The sequence below is a fragment of the Elephas maximus genome, chromosome 23, assembly GCF_024166365.1.
Source record: "Elephas maximus indicus isolate mEleMax1 chromosome 23, mEleMax1 primary haplotype, whole genome shotgun sequence".
NCBI classification, from domain to species: domain Eukaryota; kingdom Metazoa; phylum Chordata; class Mammalia; order Proboscidea; family Elephantidae; genus Elephas; species Elephas maximus.
The window spans coordinates 19,728,128-19,748,044 of record NC_064841.1 but is presented as its reverse complement, the minus strand read 5'-3'; the positions used below and the strand labels follow the sequence as shown (position 1 = coordinate 19,748,044).

At 49.0% G+C, this 19,917-nt stretch overlaps 1 protein-coding gene across 1 annotated transcript in view; it reads left to right on the top strand.

The window, feature by feature from the left end:
- The first annotated feature begins 2,471 nt into the window (after nt 1-2,471).
- Nucleotides 2,472-19,917, top strand: part of CLSTN2 (calsyntenin 2) — a 712,394-nt gene continuing 694,948 nt past the window's right edge. The window contains exon 1 of the mRNA XM_049867339.1: nt 2,472-2,737. Within this exon, the coding sequence (XP_049723296.1) occupies nt 2,626-2,737 (112 nt within the window). The 5' untranslated portion in view covers nt 2,472-2,625. The remainder of the gene's footprint in view (nt 2,738-19,917) is intronic.

Below are 19,917 nucleotides of genomic sequence, written 5' to 3'. Positions count from 1 at the left end.
TGTCTGTGGTCAGCTGAGGGTCTGCTGGGGCTGACTAGCCTAGGACAGCCATGGCTGGCTGGGATAGCTCAGCTCTGCTCCACAGGGTCTCTCACCCTCCCACAGTTAACCTGGGCTCCTTCTCATGGTGGTGGGCTGGGGCACAAAGGAATGAGTGGAAATGTGTGTTTTCAATCATCTGCTTGCATCCAATTTGCTACTGTCTCACTGCCCAGAGCAAATCATATGGCCAGGCCCGAGTTGGTGCAAGAAGGCCAAAGAGAACAGATTCAGGGAGGTGTGAACACATTGGGGCTATTGATGCACTCAGTCTAGCACAGGAGACATGTCATTATCCCCATTTGTGGAGGAGGAAATGGAGGCTAGAGATGTTGGGTTGCTTGGTCACTGGCCTGCCCCCTGGTGTCTCTCTCTGCTGTGTTCTTTCCTGGGAGCTGCTATGGGTAGGTGCTTTTCAGTTAGCTATATTCCTCCCACCCCTTCATCATTCTTTGGTCTGCATTTGAAATTTTGGAGACCAAGCAACTAGACTTTAATAAAACCCAGTAGAATGACAATAAGGGACAATGCAGAATAAATAGGGCATCAGAGAAGCCAGTGTTAGAGGAAATGGGGGTGGCAAATATATAATTGGATGGGGCATAAATAGAAAAGGAGCCAAATTTACATTTCTCTTCTATTTGCTGGTTTCCCTGATTTTGCCTGGGTCATCCCCACCCCCACTCCTGCCATCCTTTCTGGATCTTGATACCAAGGTAGGCCATGGCCAACTTATCAGATCTGGGAAAGGCAAGGTCTTGGCATTGGCCTGAGGCATTTATGAGTCTGTGACCTTGGGCAAGGAAGTTACCTAACTTCTCTGAGCCTCTATGTCCATGTCCTCAACTGTGAAATGAGAATAATAGGATCTGGTCTTGTGCTGGTTAATGGAGACCTCTAGGTGAAGTGTCAGCCTGGTCTGAACCTGGGGCAGCCACCATGATTCACAGCTGTGCCCCAAAGCACCTCTTGGCATCTGGAAATGCAGCCGTGTTGGCTTTCACAACTGCAGAGGCTCTGGGTGAGCTGCCAGCGTGGCTCAGGGAGGCTGAGCAACATGAGGGCTGTTAATGGATTTTATGGCTTTGTTGAGTACCCCGAACTACAGTTATTAATTATAGGATGCTGTTTAGACACTGTTGCAATATATACATTTTGTTAATTGATTTGTATAGGCTCGTATCTAGCAACATAAAGAATGTGCAAGACCATAATGCTTACAAGGGATTGTAATTGCCTTTTACCGCCCTCTCTCGCTTCCCAGGCAGGGAACAAAGACCCTGAGGATGGAACTGAAAAGTCTCCTCTGTCTCCAGTGCCTGATCCAGTGCCCAGTGGCAGGGTTACGCACCAAGTGTAGGTGCTCAATAAATGTGTTGAGTCTATGAGTGAATGAATAAATAATTCGTTTGTTTCTATATTTCTCTATCTGTCCTTTATTCCTTATGAACTCTGAATTGTGTGTGACATTGGCACCCTATACATGCAATTAAGGTTAAGGATTTATTCTGCACCCTAGTTAATGTTTATAGGGTACCTGTATGATCCTTGTGTGATATTTGGGGTGGTGGGGATGTCAAGATGTGCATGGCCCCTGCACTCTGGGAACTGACAGTTACTCAATGGCATGGGATTTTACAATGCATGTCAGGTGGCCTGGTTGTAGAGATGTGGATTGTCAAGATAAAGTTGGTAACGTTTTGCCTGGGCACCATACAGCAAGGAAGCTTAAGTGTGGACCCTTATGCAGCCTCAGGAGCCCGAAATCCCAAGTTTGCTTTTTCTGATCCTGCTGTTCCATAAGTCCCTGACAGCCGTGAACTGCCCCTGCCCTCTCTGAGAAGGCGCGGAGCCTGGGCATTGCCCTCCAGGTGCACGGCTATCTACCCAGCCCTACAACTCAGCAGCACTTGCGCTTGCCAGCACGAGTGTGAGCCGGGCGCCCTCCCCAGACCAGGCGTCAAAGAGCGCCCAGAGACTGGGCAAGGGCAGGACCCACAGCGGCGCGCGCCTGCTCGCCCCCTCCTCTCAGATGCTAGCTCAAAGGGCGTGGCACGGCAGGGCCCCCTGCGCCCCTGCAGTCGAGGCTCAGGCACCAGGTGACCGCTGTCTTTGGGCACCCGCTGTCCCCTGCGGCAGCTGTTTAGAGAGCCGGAGCTGGGGCGACCCGTCGGAGGGCTCCCCGGAGCCACCCACCAGGGTCCTCTGGGAGTCAGGTCTCGACAGGGGCAGGAGCACCCGGAGAGCCCGGGAGAACATTGAGACCCTGGAGGAAAGTTGGGGTCCGGCGCCGTGGGGCGGGGAGCTGGTGTCCGCGTCTCATGAATATGCACGAGTCCCTCCCTCCCTCCGTGACGTCACGGGCCGTCCCGGGGTGAGCGCCGGAGCCGCTCCGGGTCCGCGCCAGTGAGCGCCGTGCTGCCGGCGAGTCAGCGAGCGGCGGCGGACACCGGAAGCCGAGCGCGGCGGCGGCGGCGGCGCCCGAAGCGCACCCAGCAGGCACAGCGAGGCGGTCCGAGGCGCGGCGGGCACCGGGAGGCGAGAGCCGGCGCGGGCGGCGGAGGCGGCGGCTCGTTGGCGGCGAGGATGCTGCCTGGGAGGCTGTGCTGGGTGCCGCTCCTGCTGGCTCTGGGCGTGGGGAGCGGCCTCGGCGGCAGCGGCGGGGACAGCCGGCGGCGCCGCCTTCTCGCGGCTAAAGGTGGGTGCTGGGGAAGTTGCATCCTCCCTGGGGAGAGAGGCAGGGCAAGCTTGAGGGTGCAAGCGGCGGGGACCCTGGCTCACGCTGAATATACCCCCCTTCCCCTGCCGCAGCTCCTCTGGCCTCTGTGCGCCCCGACTCCCCGAAGTGAGAGCCCTGCGCCCTGGACCGAATGGGTTCCATCCGTGGGCGCCGGCCCTACCCCTAGGCGGGAGCCAGGGACTTGGGGAGTCCGGACAACTTTGGGGGTTGTCTGTGCCCCAGTGGGAGCATAGTGGGTGAGTCGTGAGCTCTGGTCCAGGAAGAGCTCGGGTCAGGGCGTTGGCACGGGGAGGAGAGGCAGGTGTCTGCTCCTGCCCCGGGGGGTAGGAATTGGCGGCGGTGCCTTCAAAAAGGGAGCTGAGCTGTGATTTGTCTCCCAGCTCAGGGGTGGGGTGGAAACTTGTAGGCTTCAGGGAAGCACAGTTTGAGCTCCCCCAGCGCGGCTCTGGCTCCCCTGGGAACGCGCTCCCTCTGGGTGGGCCACGGGGTCCGGAAGGAGAAGTGCGGGATGTGATGCCCCCCCCCCCGCCCCGCCTCTCCGGCTCCTGCGGCCAGAATGTCGGAGCCTGGCGCCCCGCCCCCGCCCACTCTCTGTGTCTGAAGATCTTGACCTCCCCACTCTTGCCCCAAAGTAGCAAGATCCTATTGAACGCCTGACCCTGTCAGAGGATTCTGGAGCCTGGCGAACCCCGGACTTTTATAGCTGCTGTGGAGCGCTGGGTGGGGGCGCCTGGAGGGCGGGACTGAAACAAAAGGTCACATGCTGGCGGGGTGGGGGGGAGGCAAGGGAGGCAGGGCAGGGCGAGGTGGGGAGGGGGGTGTGGGCGCCCAGGAGGCAGTGGCAGATACTGGCTGGAGTGCCCAGCTTAGGGATGGATAACTTGTTGATTCTCCGCGCTGTTCACAAGGCGAGTGTGCGCCTGGTTTGAGGGCTGTGGCGAAATCGGCCAGGTGACAATGAGAAGGGCACCTGATGGTCATCAAGCAATGGTCATTGGAATCTCGCCTGGCGATCATCAGAAGGCGGAGGTGTTTGAGGCTGTCAGAAAAGAGGCTGCCTATTAGAGGCAACCCGATTTGGAAGCAGGCTTTGAACCGTAGCTTACAACAGTGACTCAGGGAAGGGAAGAGTGTATCATATCAGGTAATCATTACTCTCCGTAGGTGGGGAGAGCTAGAGGCAGGCAGTTCACCTTGTCTGGGCTTTAGGGAACTGCCCCTCCCACAGCTTGGGGGAGAGAAATGTGAGAATAGGGGGTTTCTGTTTATCCTGTAATCTTTTATGTTTTTGGTGACATGGTTTCTTATAAGCAGGCATCCTGTTTTTACCTATTTTATTTCAGCGATTTTTTTCCCTAGTGTATCCATGAGAGGCAGTTTCTTTTTTAGGAAGATGAAGAAAAAATCATTATGACAATGTCTCAGGCGTGTTGTGATAAAGGAGATGCTGGTAGGAAGGGGTCATTCAGAAAGACTGTTGTTTGGGTGAAAACATGAATAAAATGCAATGAACTTCCAAACCTTTCACCCTCCTTCCCAAACATACACACTTCGTTAGGCAGGCAAATGACATTATTTTGAAGGTTTTTCATCACGCTGTAGCTAAGCAAATGGTGTATTTATAAGCAGATGTCTGCACGCAGGGAGCTCGCAGCAAGTGAAGACCAGAAATCGTTTAGGAAGAAGACTGGGTGTCTTTTACTCCATCTGTGTGTGCATTGCTGAGTTCTTAGGTTAGGATGTAAAGCTTTGTAGAGATAAGAAAGGGACAGAAGTAAAATAGAAAAATTTAAACAAAACAAACTTTCAGTTATTCACACTTAATGTGAATCAATTGTGTTCATTTTAACCAACAGCCTTTATCTTTCCCATTTATCAACATGTCCATTTGGTGGTTAAAACAAGTCGTTTGTCTTTCAGTGTTAAAAGTTTATTGGCCCTGCAGAGTGAGAGTTGCTGTCTGAATCTCTCCCTCTCCCCCTCCCCTTTCTTTCCACTTCCATCCACTAGAGGTCTGCAAAGCACATGTTTGCTGCATTTTTTTTTTTTAGACACATGTATAATATTTGACCAAAACAGAGACGTTTATTATGACACTTTAGTTGTTATTTACAGGACTGACTTTCCTTATTACAGTGGACGTGCATTTTACATTTCCAAATCTCAGATAATCCCTGAAGGTGTGAGATAATAAAGCTATATTTCATATATAATGCACCCTGCCCTGACTTTGGCATTTTTAAGGTTCATAGCATTATTATTTCCATCACTAAAAAAGAGTAAACTCAGGAAGGCATGGGAAGAAGAGTGAACGAAAAATAGCTTTCTTCTTGCATGCAATTCTGTATTCACATGTAGAAGAAAATAGGGAGTGTGGTGCCTGGCAGAGTTGAATGCACCCTCTGGACAACTGTCTGGAAGTGCACACTCCCAGCTTCGGGCCCGTGTAAGATGTCACGTCTGTGGTGCACACCTTGTTCTACCTTTGTGTTCCTCACTTCTTGCCGTAGGAAATCGAGCAGCTAATCCCCGACAACTATTTGGAGTTTTCATAGGATCACTGCGCTTGTGGTACAAATGTATTCCTGATTTCAAAAATAATACAGTGGCCAGCCAGTTATTATAACCAATTCCCTTTACCCTCCTGTACCTTGGCTATTCAAAAAAGACTCCTCTTGGATTCCTTGACAAGACCAGCTCAGGTGCACGTGGTTTATGAGCAAAGCTGGGAGGGTATTACAGACCCAGGGAGGCTCAGGGGCAGAGAAAGGCATGTCTTATCCAGGGAAAAGAAGAAAATGTGATCTAGACAAATGTCTCGTGGTTTGTGCTACATTTAGGGAAATATCAGTGGTTTCAAGGACGAGGTACACAGTGTCTTTTCGGTTCTCAATATCCAGGCCTAGAGGTCACTGGGGACTATGCTCGAGTGTGGATCGTCAGCTGTTTTAGTGCTCATCTGTGTACCCAGAGCCTGGCTCAGTGCTCTAGAAGATTCTGGCAGGTAACCCAAGACCAGCCCCCTTCCCAGCCCACCTCCACCTTTCTTTGAGAAACTTTTAATCTAGCGGGAGAGAAAATATATTTACGTGGGAATTTTAAGAGAATGCCAGCAGACAATCTGTCTGAACTGTAGCACTGTCTATATGATAGAGGTGCAGACAGGGGTGATGGGGTAGGGAAAGGGCTGGCAAAAGTAGCATTTGGTAAAATAGCACAGAACAGAATTGGGCGTAAACCGGCTAAGCACTTCACTACTAGCCAGAAGGTTGGTGGTTGAAACCCACCCAGAGGCACCTCAGAAGACAGGCCTGGCAATCTGCTTCCAAAAGGTCATAGCGTTGAAAGCCCTATGGAGCCTCCTACTGTGTACACAGTGGGTTGCCATTAGTTGGAATTGGCTTGATGGCAACTAACAGCAACAACAAGCAGTATAATAGTAGTAATTAAAGTTTATTGAGCTCTTCCTGGGTATGTAGCAGGCACTGTACTAATCCCTTTTTGTTGGCTGTCTCTAATCCTTACGACCCATGCAGGGATGGTGTTAGCCAGTCTCACAAATGAAGAACCTGAGTCTGACACAGGGTAAATGACTCATCAAGACCAACAGCTAGATGCTGTGGTGTTGGGGTGAGAATAAGAAGGGTTACCAGGCCCAGCATCTTCGGACTATTAGTCAGATAGTCTCCCCTGTTCCCCCTTGGGTTTTAAAAGCAGATCTTGGGACAACAGGGAAGCTCCACAGATTGTATCTCTGAGTTACCCAGGAGCCCATGGGTCTTCTCACAGCCGAGTGAGAGTCCAGGGCTGTTGTTGAAAAGGGGCCTGGTGGTGAGGTCAGGGCAGTGGGTCTTGCTCTTATCTGTGGAAACCAGTCTTCTCCTGGCTTGGAGCAGCAGCCTCATCCTCCGTCCCGTGGATTCAAAAACCGTCCTTGAATATTCCAGATTGCACACTGCAGAGCTTCCAGCAGGGGTGAAGGTGGTGTGGAGTTTTTAGGATGAAATGCCCGAAATCAACTTTGGGCAGGTAGCATGTGTCTCCCAGGGGTGTGGCAGAGTGACTTCCTCAACCACCGAAACAAACAGCAGCCGGCCCTCTCAGCAGCGCAGCAGAGGCTGCACCCTGGCCTGCTGTCATCTGTAGCACCTGTACGTCCTGGACCAGGTAGTGCTTTTGCCCTGCCCGGGCCCTCTGCTCTGTGTCTGCAGGCTAGAAGGTCTCTATCCTCAGCCCTTCTTACTAACTCGAGACACAGTCAGGCTTGGACGTTTGTCCTCCCGGGGAGTCTTCCCTGCCTGGCCCCCAGGCTGGTCACCCCAGGACTGTGCCTCTGACTCTGGCATGTCTGTGACCCTTGTATGACTCCAGCACTGGGCTGTGATTCCGACGGGGCAGGTCTCTCACCTGGACTCTCCGGGGGTCCCCAGGGCCACCCCTCTGCCTGGCCTCAGGATATGAGATGAGCAGTAAATAGTGATTGGCTTACTGAATGCACCTGTTTGTAATCCCAACAGCTACCATTTCTTGACATAAACATTTTGGGTGTTTTCTCCTTGCCTATGTAAAGTAATATTTGGTCTTTGAAGCCAGAGAAACTCGGGTTCCAGTCCTGGCCCTACTGCTTTAGCTAGGAAATCTTGGGCAAGTTAGCTAGGTAACCCTTCAGGGCCTCTGTTTCCTCCTCTGTAAAGTGAGGATCCACTTTGCAAGGAGATTGTCAGGATGGCACTTACATGCTCAATTTATGGCATGTAGACGGCACTAAATACACAGTGAGTGTAATTACTGATCACTTAAACACTTAGCTGTAGTGTCTGGGATTTCGTGAAATTCCCCCTTCTATCCTTTTGGAAATTCAAGAGCTTTGTTCTTACCCACATTTAGCCCAAATTATTTTCTCTCTCTCTCTCTCTGTGTACACATATATATTTGGCTTGAGTTGTTTGTGAAAACGTGTTTCTTTCACTAGTCTGTGAATGCCTTTGAAGTCAGAGCCTCTGTCTTGTTCATCTCAAAAGGCCTGACACTTAATGCAGGACCGGCTCAGAGTAACGATCCAGTGATGTTTGCTATGAAAATAAACAAACATGTCTACACGTGCCAGCCCCACAGGCCTGGAGGAAGAGCTTATGTGGGTGATTTGGGTGGTAAGGAAAGGTCCCCTGCCCAGCTAGTTCTTTCTCCCACAGGCCTGGAGGAAGAGCTTATGTGGCTTATTTGGGTGGTAAGGAAAGGTCCCCTGCCCAGCTAGTTCTTTCCTCCCAGCCCTGCTGTCCCAGAAAACAGAAGCGTCCTTTTGTGTTTAAGACATAAGCCACTGACAACCTTTATGATGATGTGTGTTTACAGGGAAGGGAGTGACTGGAGCCATGATAGCCAGATAACAACTTGGAACAGGTTATTATTTCCTTATTTGGTTATCTAGCCCACCACTAATTGGACTCAGTGGAAACGGTTCCATTGGACCTTTCGGTTCTGAGGGTGGACCTGTGAAGGACTGAGTTGGGGGAAGAGTGGTGAGATGCAGATGCTGGCACTGAGTAGGAAGAGGGTCATGCTGTGAGCTTTGGGGGAGAAACAGGCAGAAGGCAGGAGGAGGGATTGGTCAGAGGAGGATTCAAGGGTGAGAGGCCAATCCAAACATGCCTTGGGCCCTGTTCTTTAGCTCTATCAACCAGTAGCTGCTTCTGAGCCTCCAGTTATTCTCGTTAAGGGGGAAAAAGATAAAGTTCCAGATATCAGAGAGCTCACACTCTGTCTCGGGGAACCCCTCACATGACACAAACTTTTGGGGAACTAGATAACTTGTGAGAAAATGGTAGATCCTGCAGGGCAGATTCCAAATAAGGTCTTGTAGGAAAGGAAGAAATTGCCAAGGGTAGGAGAGGTCACATCTTTCTCCCATGGAGCGGCTGGTGGGTTTGAACCACCAACGTTTTGGTTAGCGTCTGACCGCTTAACCACTGCACCACCAGGGCTCCTCTCTTTTAGCCAGGCAGGGTTCGTTAAGGACACACACACACCTTCATGTATCTTAGATGACTGGACCCTGGGGAGATGGGGAGGGGATGCTGAAAGGTGTGTGCTGAGGGTGGGAGGAGATGCTATGGAAGGAGCAGCAGGCACCTGACCTGCTCGTCGAGACTGCCTTTTCTCTTAATGTCAGTGCAGAATTTTATGCAGTCCAGTTGTTTCACAGATACCCACTTCTGTTGTTGTTGTTAGTTGCTGTCAAGTCATCTCCAACAGAACAAGACATTGCTTGGTCCTGTGCCATCTTCATCGTTGGTATGCCTGAGTCCATTGTTGCAGGCGCTGTGTATTTTGAGTGCTTGCCAACCTAGGGGACTCATCCGCCAGCACTGTATCAGACAATGTGTGGTGATACATAAGGCTTTCATTGCCTAGTTTTCAGAAATAGATTTCCAGGCCTTTCTTCCTAGTCTGTCTTACTCTGGAAGCTCTGCTGAAGCCTATCTACCATGGGTGCTCCTGCTGGTATCTGAAATACCGGTGGCATAGTTTCCTGTATCAAAGCAACATACAAGCCACCACCGTACTACTAACTAACAGACGGGTTGGCAAATGGACCCCACAGAGCATGTAGCGGTAGGGTCAGGAATCAGGCCAAGGGGTCAGACTTGCAGCTGGTTGTAGTTCAGCACCAAGGAGCTAGTGTGGTGGGCCAGGCGACATCATGGACATTGGTCACCAAAGCCCACTTTTTCTGCTTCCTAGCAGTTTTCTAATTTTTGGAACAGACCTTTGTGTCCAGCAGTTCCTCAGGATCTTGATTGTCCCCAGCCCAGCGCCCTCTGCTCACAGCAGTCTTACCTGATTTTTCCGCTAGCTGGTCTCCAGCTCCCTTCTCAGAGGCTTACTCGATGTCATCCTCTCTAGGTTGTCCAGGGACACCACCAGCTCCATGAGTCCCAACCCAAGCCTTCATCTTCCCTCAAGAACCTGCTGCTTCCTCTGTGGTATCTGTTTGGGTGACAGGTATACCATATGCCCACTCACCCAAGCCAGAGCCCTGGAGCCTTCTGCCATGCTTACTCTCCCTGCCCAACATACCCGATCCATCGTGTCCAGTTGATTCTATCCATAAAGACTCCAGAACCTGCCTCCTCTCCTCTATGTCCATTACTGCTTTGTTTGGTGTCTCTTGTGAATGAAAGCACTAGATTCTAATTTTGACCCCCTGCCTCCCCTTCCATCCCACTGCTGCCAGGATAGTAGCATGAACTACAGTCCCAACAGGCCTGTGAGAAATCCCATCCCCGTCATCAGTGAGCTCCATCTGTTCTCACTACCCATTCTGGGGTCTGGAAGGGCCCCATTTTTCTGTGAATAGCTTAACACTCTTGGAATTGCCTCAGGCTTTTGGTCCTCACAGGTTACCACTTGTGATGCCCATTGTTATAAAGACCATAAACAGCATGATCTTTTGTGGTTCAGGGCTCTCTACTTCCACAGGCACCAGAATCTTTGCCACCACTGTGGGTCCCAGCACCTGGAGTCCATTGCTTATGTCACTTTCCACAGCCATTGCCCCAAGGGTTCTGCCACTCTCTGGGAATAGGAGAGGAACAGGCCACCAGACCCATCCTGGAGGAAACCAGCCTTCCCAGACTTAAGACGCATGTGCCAGTGCCTCCCATTTTCCATGTCTCCCCTCCCTGCAGTGACCCTGTCAAGGAGCTCAGACATCCATACAGCAAAGACCAGGACAGGAGGTGTCTACAGAAAACTTCTGCCTTTACCCTGGCAACCCAAACCTCCCCTACAGCAAGGGTGGGCAGGGGCCCGCTGCCTTTGTAGGACAGAGAGCCACACCCCTGCTTACACGCCTCCAGGGAAGCCTCAGTCCTCCCAAGAGAGTCTGGTGACTGTTCTGCCCCCTAGCTTCTTAAAGGCATCCTCTTGTTGCAGTGAGCTTTCTAGCAATTTCCAGATAGTAAATACTGCCATCTATCAAAAGCTAACTGTGTACCAGGCGCTGTTCTGAGTGCTTTACGGGTATTAATTCCTTCAGCCCTCACAGCTACCAGGTCACCAATGAGGTGGATACTCTGATTATTCTCATGGGTGAGGAAACAGAGGCAAGGAAAGGTTAAGCTACTTAGCCTCTTCTCCAATTAGTAAAACAGTTCTTGTTATTAGCTGCCCTTGAGTTGGCTTTGACTCATGGCGACTCCTTGTACAACAAAACAAAACATTGCCAGGTTCTGGGCCACCCTCACTATCGTTGGAATGCTGGAGTCCCTTGTTGCAGCCACTGTGTATTTTGAATGCCTTCCAACCTTTGGGGCTTACCTTCTAGCACTATATCAGATAATATTCTGTTGTGATCCATAGGGTTTTCATTGGCTAATTTTGGAAGTAGACTGCCAGGTCTTTCTTCCTAGTCTTAGTCTGGAAGTTCTACTGAAACCTGTCCACCGTGGGTGACCCTGCTGGTATTTGAAATACCAGTATCATAGCAACACACAAGCTACTGCAATATGACAAACTGACAGGTGGTGGAATAAACACAGTAGAGCTGAAATTTGAATCTGCAAAGTCTATTTTCTGAGCCTACCGTCTTACCCATGAGCCAGTAACTCTCAACCCTGGATGCATGGTGGACCCACTTGAAAGAGTTTTAAAATAACACCAGTGCCCAGAACCTACCCCCGAAGATTCTGATGTAATTGGTCTGGAGTAATGCCTGGGATGTTTTTCTAAAGCTCTCTGATGACTCTAATGCCCAGCCAAGGTTGAGAAGTGCTCCACCATACTGTGCTGCTTTTCCAGGTTGCTAACAGTTCCCCAGGGAACCCTCTGTTCCTTTGCATGGCTGCTGCTCCCAGATGGGGGCAATGGTCCCTGAATTTCCACTCACTCCTCGCTTCCCCCATCAAGGTGCCTTCCTGTCCCCCTGGCAGACCGTGAGCCCCTTGGGGGGAAGTGTCCTGTCCACCTCTGTGTGCCCAGTGCCCAGCACTGTCCAAGGCCCAGAGTGAATGCTGAGTGTTGAGGGAGGGACTGTATGCAAGGTGGTGCCACCCACCCTGGCTGCACATCTGTCAGGACACTGCATCCATGCACACTTCGGGTCAACACCACCTTCTGCACTGGTGCACTGGTAAGAATTTTGGAAGTAGACCTTTCTCCTTTAGTTACCTGCCAGCCTGCTCACACCAGCTTGCAGCATTCATTGTTAAGGCTTAAAGTATTCAGCTCTGCAGATGAGTGAGGAGAACACTAACAACTCGAAAATGGATTAGGGCGTCAGGCCAGCAGATGCTGCTGGGATGCTCACTGGGAAAGGTGGCGAAAGCCTAGCTCATTGTTTTCAATACTACTTAATTGGCTGAAATTTACCTTTTCTGTATGGAACCACTGTATCAGCTTGTTACCTGAAGATTGCCGATTTTTAAAGAACACATCATTTTTGTGACTTCTGCCACTCTGTATGTCTGTTGTTTTATACAGTAAAACAAATCTGCAGTCTTCAAGTTTGAGTAGAAAATCACTATGCAGCTATCAGGGAAGAGACGTGGTATCCCAGCCATGCAAGGTGGTCCATGGGTCTGCAGGTCAGCTGTGAGCCTTGGGCCCACACTCGGAATCTCAAGGGAGCTACTTTTCCGTATGCAGAGACGGTACAAGTGCACCCCCTTCTCAACCTGAGAAAGTTGGGAGTTTCCGAATAGGAGTGACTCTGAAAACCCTGTGAAGGGATAAAATGCCGAAGGAAACAAGGTGATGAAATTTAGAAAATTGGGTTTGGGACTCAAAAATAGAAAAAACAAACTCCCCCCAGCCCTAAACCAGACCCTACCTATTTCTGCCTTTATGCGGTTTTATACATTTAGTTAATTATGTTTTCAGGAGAAGTTTGAATTTACCCTAAGTCCCTTCCCGGTTCTTTGATGTACAGCCTGCATCTGTCACACAGCTGGTGGTCACCATGGTTACGCAAAGCATGCAGCAGTTGCAGGCCCATACATTTTCAGGGAAGAAACAGTCAAAACTGTTACTATTGTGTCAAGTTGATGTGTCGTTTTCCAATTTGCGTGGGTAACTGCATTGCAGCAAATTAATTAAAACAGATAAATGTTAATCTAATGCATGTCTCCTTGTAATTAATGAAAGATAGCCATTACCGGGGTGTTGGATTTATTATTTTAATTTGTAAAATGCTGAATTCTCCTATAAAGTTAGATATGGGACTAGGAGAAGCTGACCCATACATCGCATTAGGAAAAATAATCGCATTTGTATAAATTAATCACTCTCTAAAAGGATATAGTTCATTAACACCATGAACTGAAAGTGTTAGATGTAAATTAGATTAACCTTTTTAGTGACACTTCCATTTATATTGCGCATTTTCTTCAAACTCAAAGCACTTTACGTATATTAATTCAATTAACCCTCCCCAGACCCTTGTTAAGTAAGTACATATATCAGAGTTGGAGGGGAGGAGAAATGAAACCCTTCAAGAATATTGAAGTCCCGGTATTAGGATGCATTATTTATGACTCCCTCTGCAGCGGTACCATTTATCCTCACTTAGGAAGCCCGAGAACATGGGTGGGTATTCAGGCCTTCTCTCTTGCTGCCCAGAAACACTTAGCGTATCACTCCATACCTGAAGCCAGAGAGGCTCTACCTGATGCTTAGGTCAGATGCTGTAAGGACACTTGTACCTTTTTAAGGAATATGCACCCCAGCTCCTCTGGGTTTGGCTGTGGAAAGGGCATCACCACGCAGGTCCTGGTGGCTGGGCTTTAGTGTCCCACTTAGGCATCCAGAGAGTGGTGTTCCCTTGGGCAAGCGGCTGCGTCACCTTTAACCCTCGTCACTTGACACCGTGGAGCACTGAGGATACTGGACACATCAAACAAGGCCTTTGGATGATAATGGGGAATAAACAAGGGTGGCAGGAAGGTGGGAACAGGGCTATCTTGTTTACCTAGTGCTACTGTAACACAAATACCACAAGTGGGTGGCTTCAAAGAACTCAAACCAAAAAACCAAACCCGTTGCCATTGTTACAGTTCTGACTCATGGTGACACTATAGGACAGACTAGAACTGCCCCATAGGTTTTCCAAGGTTGTAATCTTTACGGAAGCAGATCAACAGATCTTTTCTCCCACGGAGCCACTGGTGGGTTTGAACTTTTGACCCTTCAGTTAGCAGCTGAGTGCTTAAACATTGTGCCACTGGGGCTCCCTTTAAAGAACAGAAATTTATGTCCTCACAGTTATGGAGGTTGAAAGTTCCCAATCAGGGTCTCAACTGTGTCAATTTCTTCCTTGTAGGTAGTCCTGGGCATTTCTTGGTTCTTTGGTTCCTTGGCTTGTACACATTCCTTAACAAGTTGTCTGTCTTCCCTGCACCACCCCCGACCCCCGACCTGTGTGCATATCTCTCTGTCTTATCTGATCTCTTTATAACTCAGAAGTGATTAGATTTAGAACTGCCCTACTCCAGTATGATTTAATTAACTTAACAAGGAAAACTGTATTTCCAAACAGGATTACAGCTACAGGTACACAATTTAATTCATAACAGGGGCTTAAACCTGTTCAGCTGGGGCCTTCCTTCAGGCCTGCCTTGGTGAAGGGCAAGGGCCGCTGTTCTCTTACCTCTTGGGCGTACTTTTGGAGAGTGAGATGGAGAACAAGGGCTGGAGAGAGGAAGGATTCACCACCCCTTTGTCAAAGAGCTTGTCTTTCAAGGGCGGTTTCCTGAGTGAGGCTCTGGGTCTTCTGCTATAGCTTGCCACTGGGAATGCTCCCTCTCATCTTCAGTGGGGTCGTACCTCTACGCAGGACTTACTGTCATTGCCCAGTCCTCCTGGAGATATACATACGAGAGGAAGGGGCTGAAGGGGGGACTTGCATTATAAAAACTTACGAAGACTCAGGCGAGGAAACTCTGCAAGCATTTCCTTAGCTTGACTGCACAAGTTTTTGATGACTTGAGGTTCTGAAGGTTCATTTTCCAACTCTTCGTGCTCCTTCAATTTCTCAAACCCACAAATGCTCTCCTAGGGGCATGTTTTCAAGATATTCCACAAACCAGGCCCCTTTGAAATGCATGTTTCTGGATATCAGTCTGCCTTGTAGCTAATGATTTCCAATTTACCAAGGGTTAAAGGGGCCTTGGTGGTGCAGTGGTTAAGTGCTCGGCTGTTAACCGAAAGGCCAGCAATTTGAACCCCCCAGCCGCTCTGCAGGAGAAAGATGCGGCAGTCTGCTTCCATAAAGATGACAGCCTTGGAAACCCTATGGGACAGTTCTACTCTGTCATTTCGGGTCACTGTGAGTACCGGTTAACAAAAAGAATGATTCACTAATGGTTAGGCATGAAATCGTGTGTAGGAGAAACGTTTTGGTGTGTGGGTTAATTCTCTTTGCCTCTGGAATTAGAAAATCACTACTCTTCAAGCCAAGCATGCTGAGGACAGTTTAAGCCCACGTAACCCTCTAGAATCTCAGTTCACCGTGCTGTGCCAATGATTTTTAGCGTTCATCTCTTTGCTGCAAAATGGTCCCAGCTTCTCCCCTCTCGACACTGCCTGGGAGGGACTAAGAATCAGGCCTTGGAACCAAGAACCAAAAGACGAGTCACCACTCAGGAAAGTCACAGCGATGCTGGAGAAAGTGAGGAAGTATTGAGTTTGCAGTTCATGGTATTTTAAGAGTTTTCTCCTTTTTGTTTTTGGTGGGGTATTTTTTTTTTTTTTTTTAGATTCTGTAGTTTTTTTGTTTTTTTCATTTTTTTTTAATTGTGATTTAGGTGAAAGTTTACAGAACAAATTTGTTTCTCATTAAACAGTTAATACAGAGATTGTTTTGTGACATTGGTTGTCAACCCTGCAACGTATCAACATTCTCCCCTTCTCCACTCCAGGTTCCCTGTTTCCATTCGTGTAGTTTTCCTGTCTCTTCCTGCCTTCTTTGCTTTTGGGCTGGTGTACCCATTAGTCTCGTATACGTGATTGAACTATGAAGCACGTCCCTCATGTGTGTTATTGTTGGCCCTATAGACCTGTCTCATCTTTGCCTGAAGGGTGAACCTCAGGAGTGACTTCAGTACTGAATTAAAAGGGTATCAGGGGCCATACTCTTGGGGTTTCCCCAGTCTCTGTGAGATTTTTGGTGGAGTTTTTGTTTGCGGGGTGGTGGATGGTCACTTGGAGCAGGAAAGGAGGCAAAAGCCATCATAATCAGAGTAAAAAGAATTTCACATTCAAGGCCTGATTTCACCTTCTTAGTTTCTCCTTGTTGGTACCCTCCCCAGCTCAAAGGAAGTCAATTATTTTAGCTTTACTGTACCATCATCAGAAATGTCAAGGTGGTTGTATCTTGTTTGATTACTAATTTTAAATTACATTTAAGACTTTTTAGTGATTTACACTTCTTTTAATTAGATGTCACAACTAAGGCACCTTTTATTACACTTGTGTTTTTTTCCTCTTTGCACAGTCTTCTCCTTCCCCTTAACCCCTATTGTCCAAAGGTTAAATTCTAGCCCTTCTGAGGAGAGGAACTCCAGTTGGGGGCTGCCCAAGAATTCTTTGCTTGAAGCTGCAGCTTTTCCTGGAGTTTTACTTTCAGACATGTCCTACCACAGTCTCGTCCCAGAGCTCACTGCGGGGACAAAGAAGAGGGCTGCGGGAACTGTCAATTATGCTTTAGCACATCTCACATCCCACTGTCCCCTGTCCTGCCATCTTTCTCCCCACCCCCTTCTCCTCATGACCTCTCTCACCTTTTTCTTGGTGGCACCAAAGACTGATTTTGGAGATGGGGTTTGGGTGCTCTCCAGAAGCCACCCTTAAAATGCTACCAGTAATGATGATAATAATAAGTATTCTAATCTTACAGTTTGTGTGTCTTCAATCCAGTGGAAAATGTGAGTAAAAGCATTTTTAGGAAACGTTCCTGTTTGTGTTGATCAGAACCCCAAGTCTCACTGAAGGCAGAGGGCTTGTAATACAGCCACTGCTTCAAAACGAGTTGCCTGGTTCATGCTTCCAAACAAGTGTGGCCTCCTCTGTAGGAAGTTTGGGGCTGTACAAGATGCTGAGGCTCTAAAGCTCAACTTACATCCTCTTATCAGGGAACAAATATCTCTGACTTTCGCACAAACTAGGTAATGAGGATACGATGCCATGATCCCATCTAGCAGTGTTTGCGTTTATAAAGAGAGTGCTACCCAGCCCACAGGGCTAGGCGTTCTCACATGGTGCCAGTTCAGGCAGCGTGGCAGGGTGTTTGGGGGGAAGATGTGTGTGGATGTGTGAGGCAGATGTGCCTCTGTTGTGATGCTCAAATCATATTAGAGTGACATCAGCTCTTGTGCCCAAATTGTGAGGAGCACAGCCTATGCTGACTGACAGCTCTGTTGGGTCTGATTGTCTTGATCAGCTTGAGCCCTGGTATGAGACAACCTGGTGCCTGGCCTGGGCAGCACCTGTGACCGTGGGTGAAGATGTATGCTTTGGTGTCCTCTCCTCCCCTGATTGAGGCAGTCTCAATTTCCTGGGGTCCTTGAACCGTGCCAATCCCCTGTCCACCCACCTGAACACCTAATGCAGGTACACTTCAAGAGGCCAGGAAGGGCATGGCCATTTGTTGTGGTATAAGAGTGTCAGATGGGCAGGCTGGTGGTGCTCAGACCCAACGAGAGAAGCATCACCTGGATACAGGACCTCCAGCTGATTCTCCTCCCTTGTTTAACCACAGGGACTCACGTGGTTCATCAAATTAACTGCTTGAAGGTGGGACAAGGCTTCTTTGGGGACCCGTGGTACTTCACACCTGACTCAGCAGTTTCTAGAACACTGATCCTTCTGTATTCTGTATGTGTTCTTCAGTGTGTTGGGAAGTTCCTGTTTTTTGTCTTTGCTTCTTGTGGGCACAGGCTGTGTATCTGATTCCTGCCTTTCCTGAGCCATTCAGCCAGCTGGGGACAACTGGGTTGCCCCTCAGGCAAGGGGTAGCACGTATAGCAAGGGTGCTGTGTGGGGGTCCCTCTGCTCAGAGTGCTCTTAGTAACTTGGATTCTCCTTGTCTCTGCCTGAGGGTCTTATATCCCATCAGCTTCTTGAATGATCCCCCTTCAACCTAATTCTACACAATCCTTGTTGGATCTTCACACACGCTCCCAGCCAGTTACTCCCTTGCTCAAAATTCCTGTTTCTTCATCACTTTCCGGACAGAGTTCACATTTATTGGTTTATCTCAGTAGGCTCTTAATTGGCGCTCACATATTCCATGACTAGAAGGTAAGCTTCTTGTAAGCAGTGCCTGCGGGAGAGAAAGAGTGAATCCTGTCTTCACACTGTCTCCTCATGCTTTAACTCCAGCCTGTGGAAGTCTCCAGTCCCCTGCCTCATGGGGCTTTCTTGTGCCTCTGTGCTTTTCCCCTGCCTGACAACATCGCAGCACCACTTACAATGCTGGTGCCTCTTTTGGGAATCCATCCTAGGGCAAACCCTGGCAGAGGGAGGTACCTTTTCCCCCATTACGTAGCTGCCCCTACAGACCTCCACTGTGGCACTTACCAGGTTGTGTCACCATTGCCCACCTGCCTGCACCTTACTAGGCTGTGAGTTTCTTGAGGGCAGGGTCCGTGACTTTCTCATTCTTGTGTCCTCAGAAATTTAGGGTCTAGCACAGAGTTGGTGGATGAGTGATGGATGGAGGTCCCTGAAACCTAGCTCTTTACCTTTTGGGGGATGCAAGGCTGGGATGAGGTTTTCCTTGATTCATCATTCTCCATCATCCCCCAGGACCCCAAAAGCCCATCTTCCCAGTGCAAGCACACCAGAGTGGCACTGGCAGAGCAGGAGGGTTTGGTTGGGAGAGGTCAGCATCCAGACAGGACACTGCTGGCTTGCTGGCATGAGCTGGTGCATTCAAGGATGGGGAGATGTGGCCAGGGGACCTGTGCGATATGAGACTAGGTTAGAGAGTGGGGAACTAGACCCTCTAAGGCTGATGATTCTGGGGGCATTTCTGACCACGGCTTCTGGATATGCATCTTTCTTGGGTGACTAATGTAAACTAAGTTTCCCATCAGTGAAATAGCTTCAGCTATGAGCTTCCCCTTAATATGTAGCGTTGAATACCTGCACATTTTGGGTGAACGTCTTCTGTCACTGTACTGATAAGAATTGAGTTGTAACCTTCACTCCTGCAGGCCTGACACTGTCCCCAGCACACTGTCTCCTGTGCGCCTTGGATCCTCCTTGCTCCTGTCAGTCTTCTGTTGAACAGACTGTAGAAGTCCTAAATGTGTAAAGCATGCTTTAACAAGTTGTTAAAGCTTTATGGTTTCTGATAGCAGATGCATGTGGGGATAGGGATGAGGTTTTCAGCTGGAAAAGCTTCGTCATCAATTACAGTGAGGTGGCCCCATGTGATGGTCTACGGAGCTCTGCACGCATGACTAAGAGCATGGGAGCGGGAAGAGGTACAGAATTCGGGCTGGACTGAGATTTCTAGCCCCTATTGTCTGCAGAAGAAATGGAGCAAACAGGGAACCTCCCTGAAGTCAAAACATTTACTTCTGGATCTCAGGGTAGAGTAGTTCACTTCTAAGCATTAAAGCTTTGACACTATGCACAGGGAAACACCGCCTTCCTCAACCAAACCAAAATCTCCTGGGAGATTGGGAATCTCCTTGGGGAGGGTCATCAGGGGCTCAGGCCATGAGGTGGGGCTGGAGGGCAGGTTGCTGAGAGCCCTGACTCTGTCCCTGAAATTCCCCTTCTCCTAGGGGCAGGGATTTTGCTGTAAATGCTGCTGCCACCCACATAGGCTGAAGCAGGGGCAAGACAGGATAGACCTACCGGTACTTTGCTTCCTGTAACCCTAGCTCAGGTGGAACAGTATTTTCCTTTAGATATCAAGGATGCAACTTGGACTAAGTAGAGTTTTACTAAAGTCTCAGGGTGGATAACAGGGAAACAAACAGAAAGGATCGTGACTCTAGACTACTGATTTTCAATCTTATGAGAACCAATGGCTCCTTTTTACAATAAATAATATAGTGTTCCATTGTTATCTTAAAATGAAATTTACTGATAATATTCCTTACTTATATACATAATTTAACAGATCAATA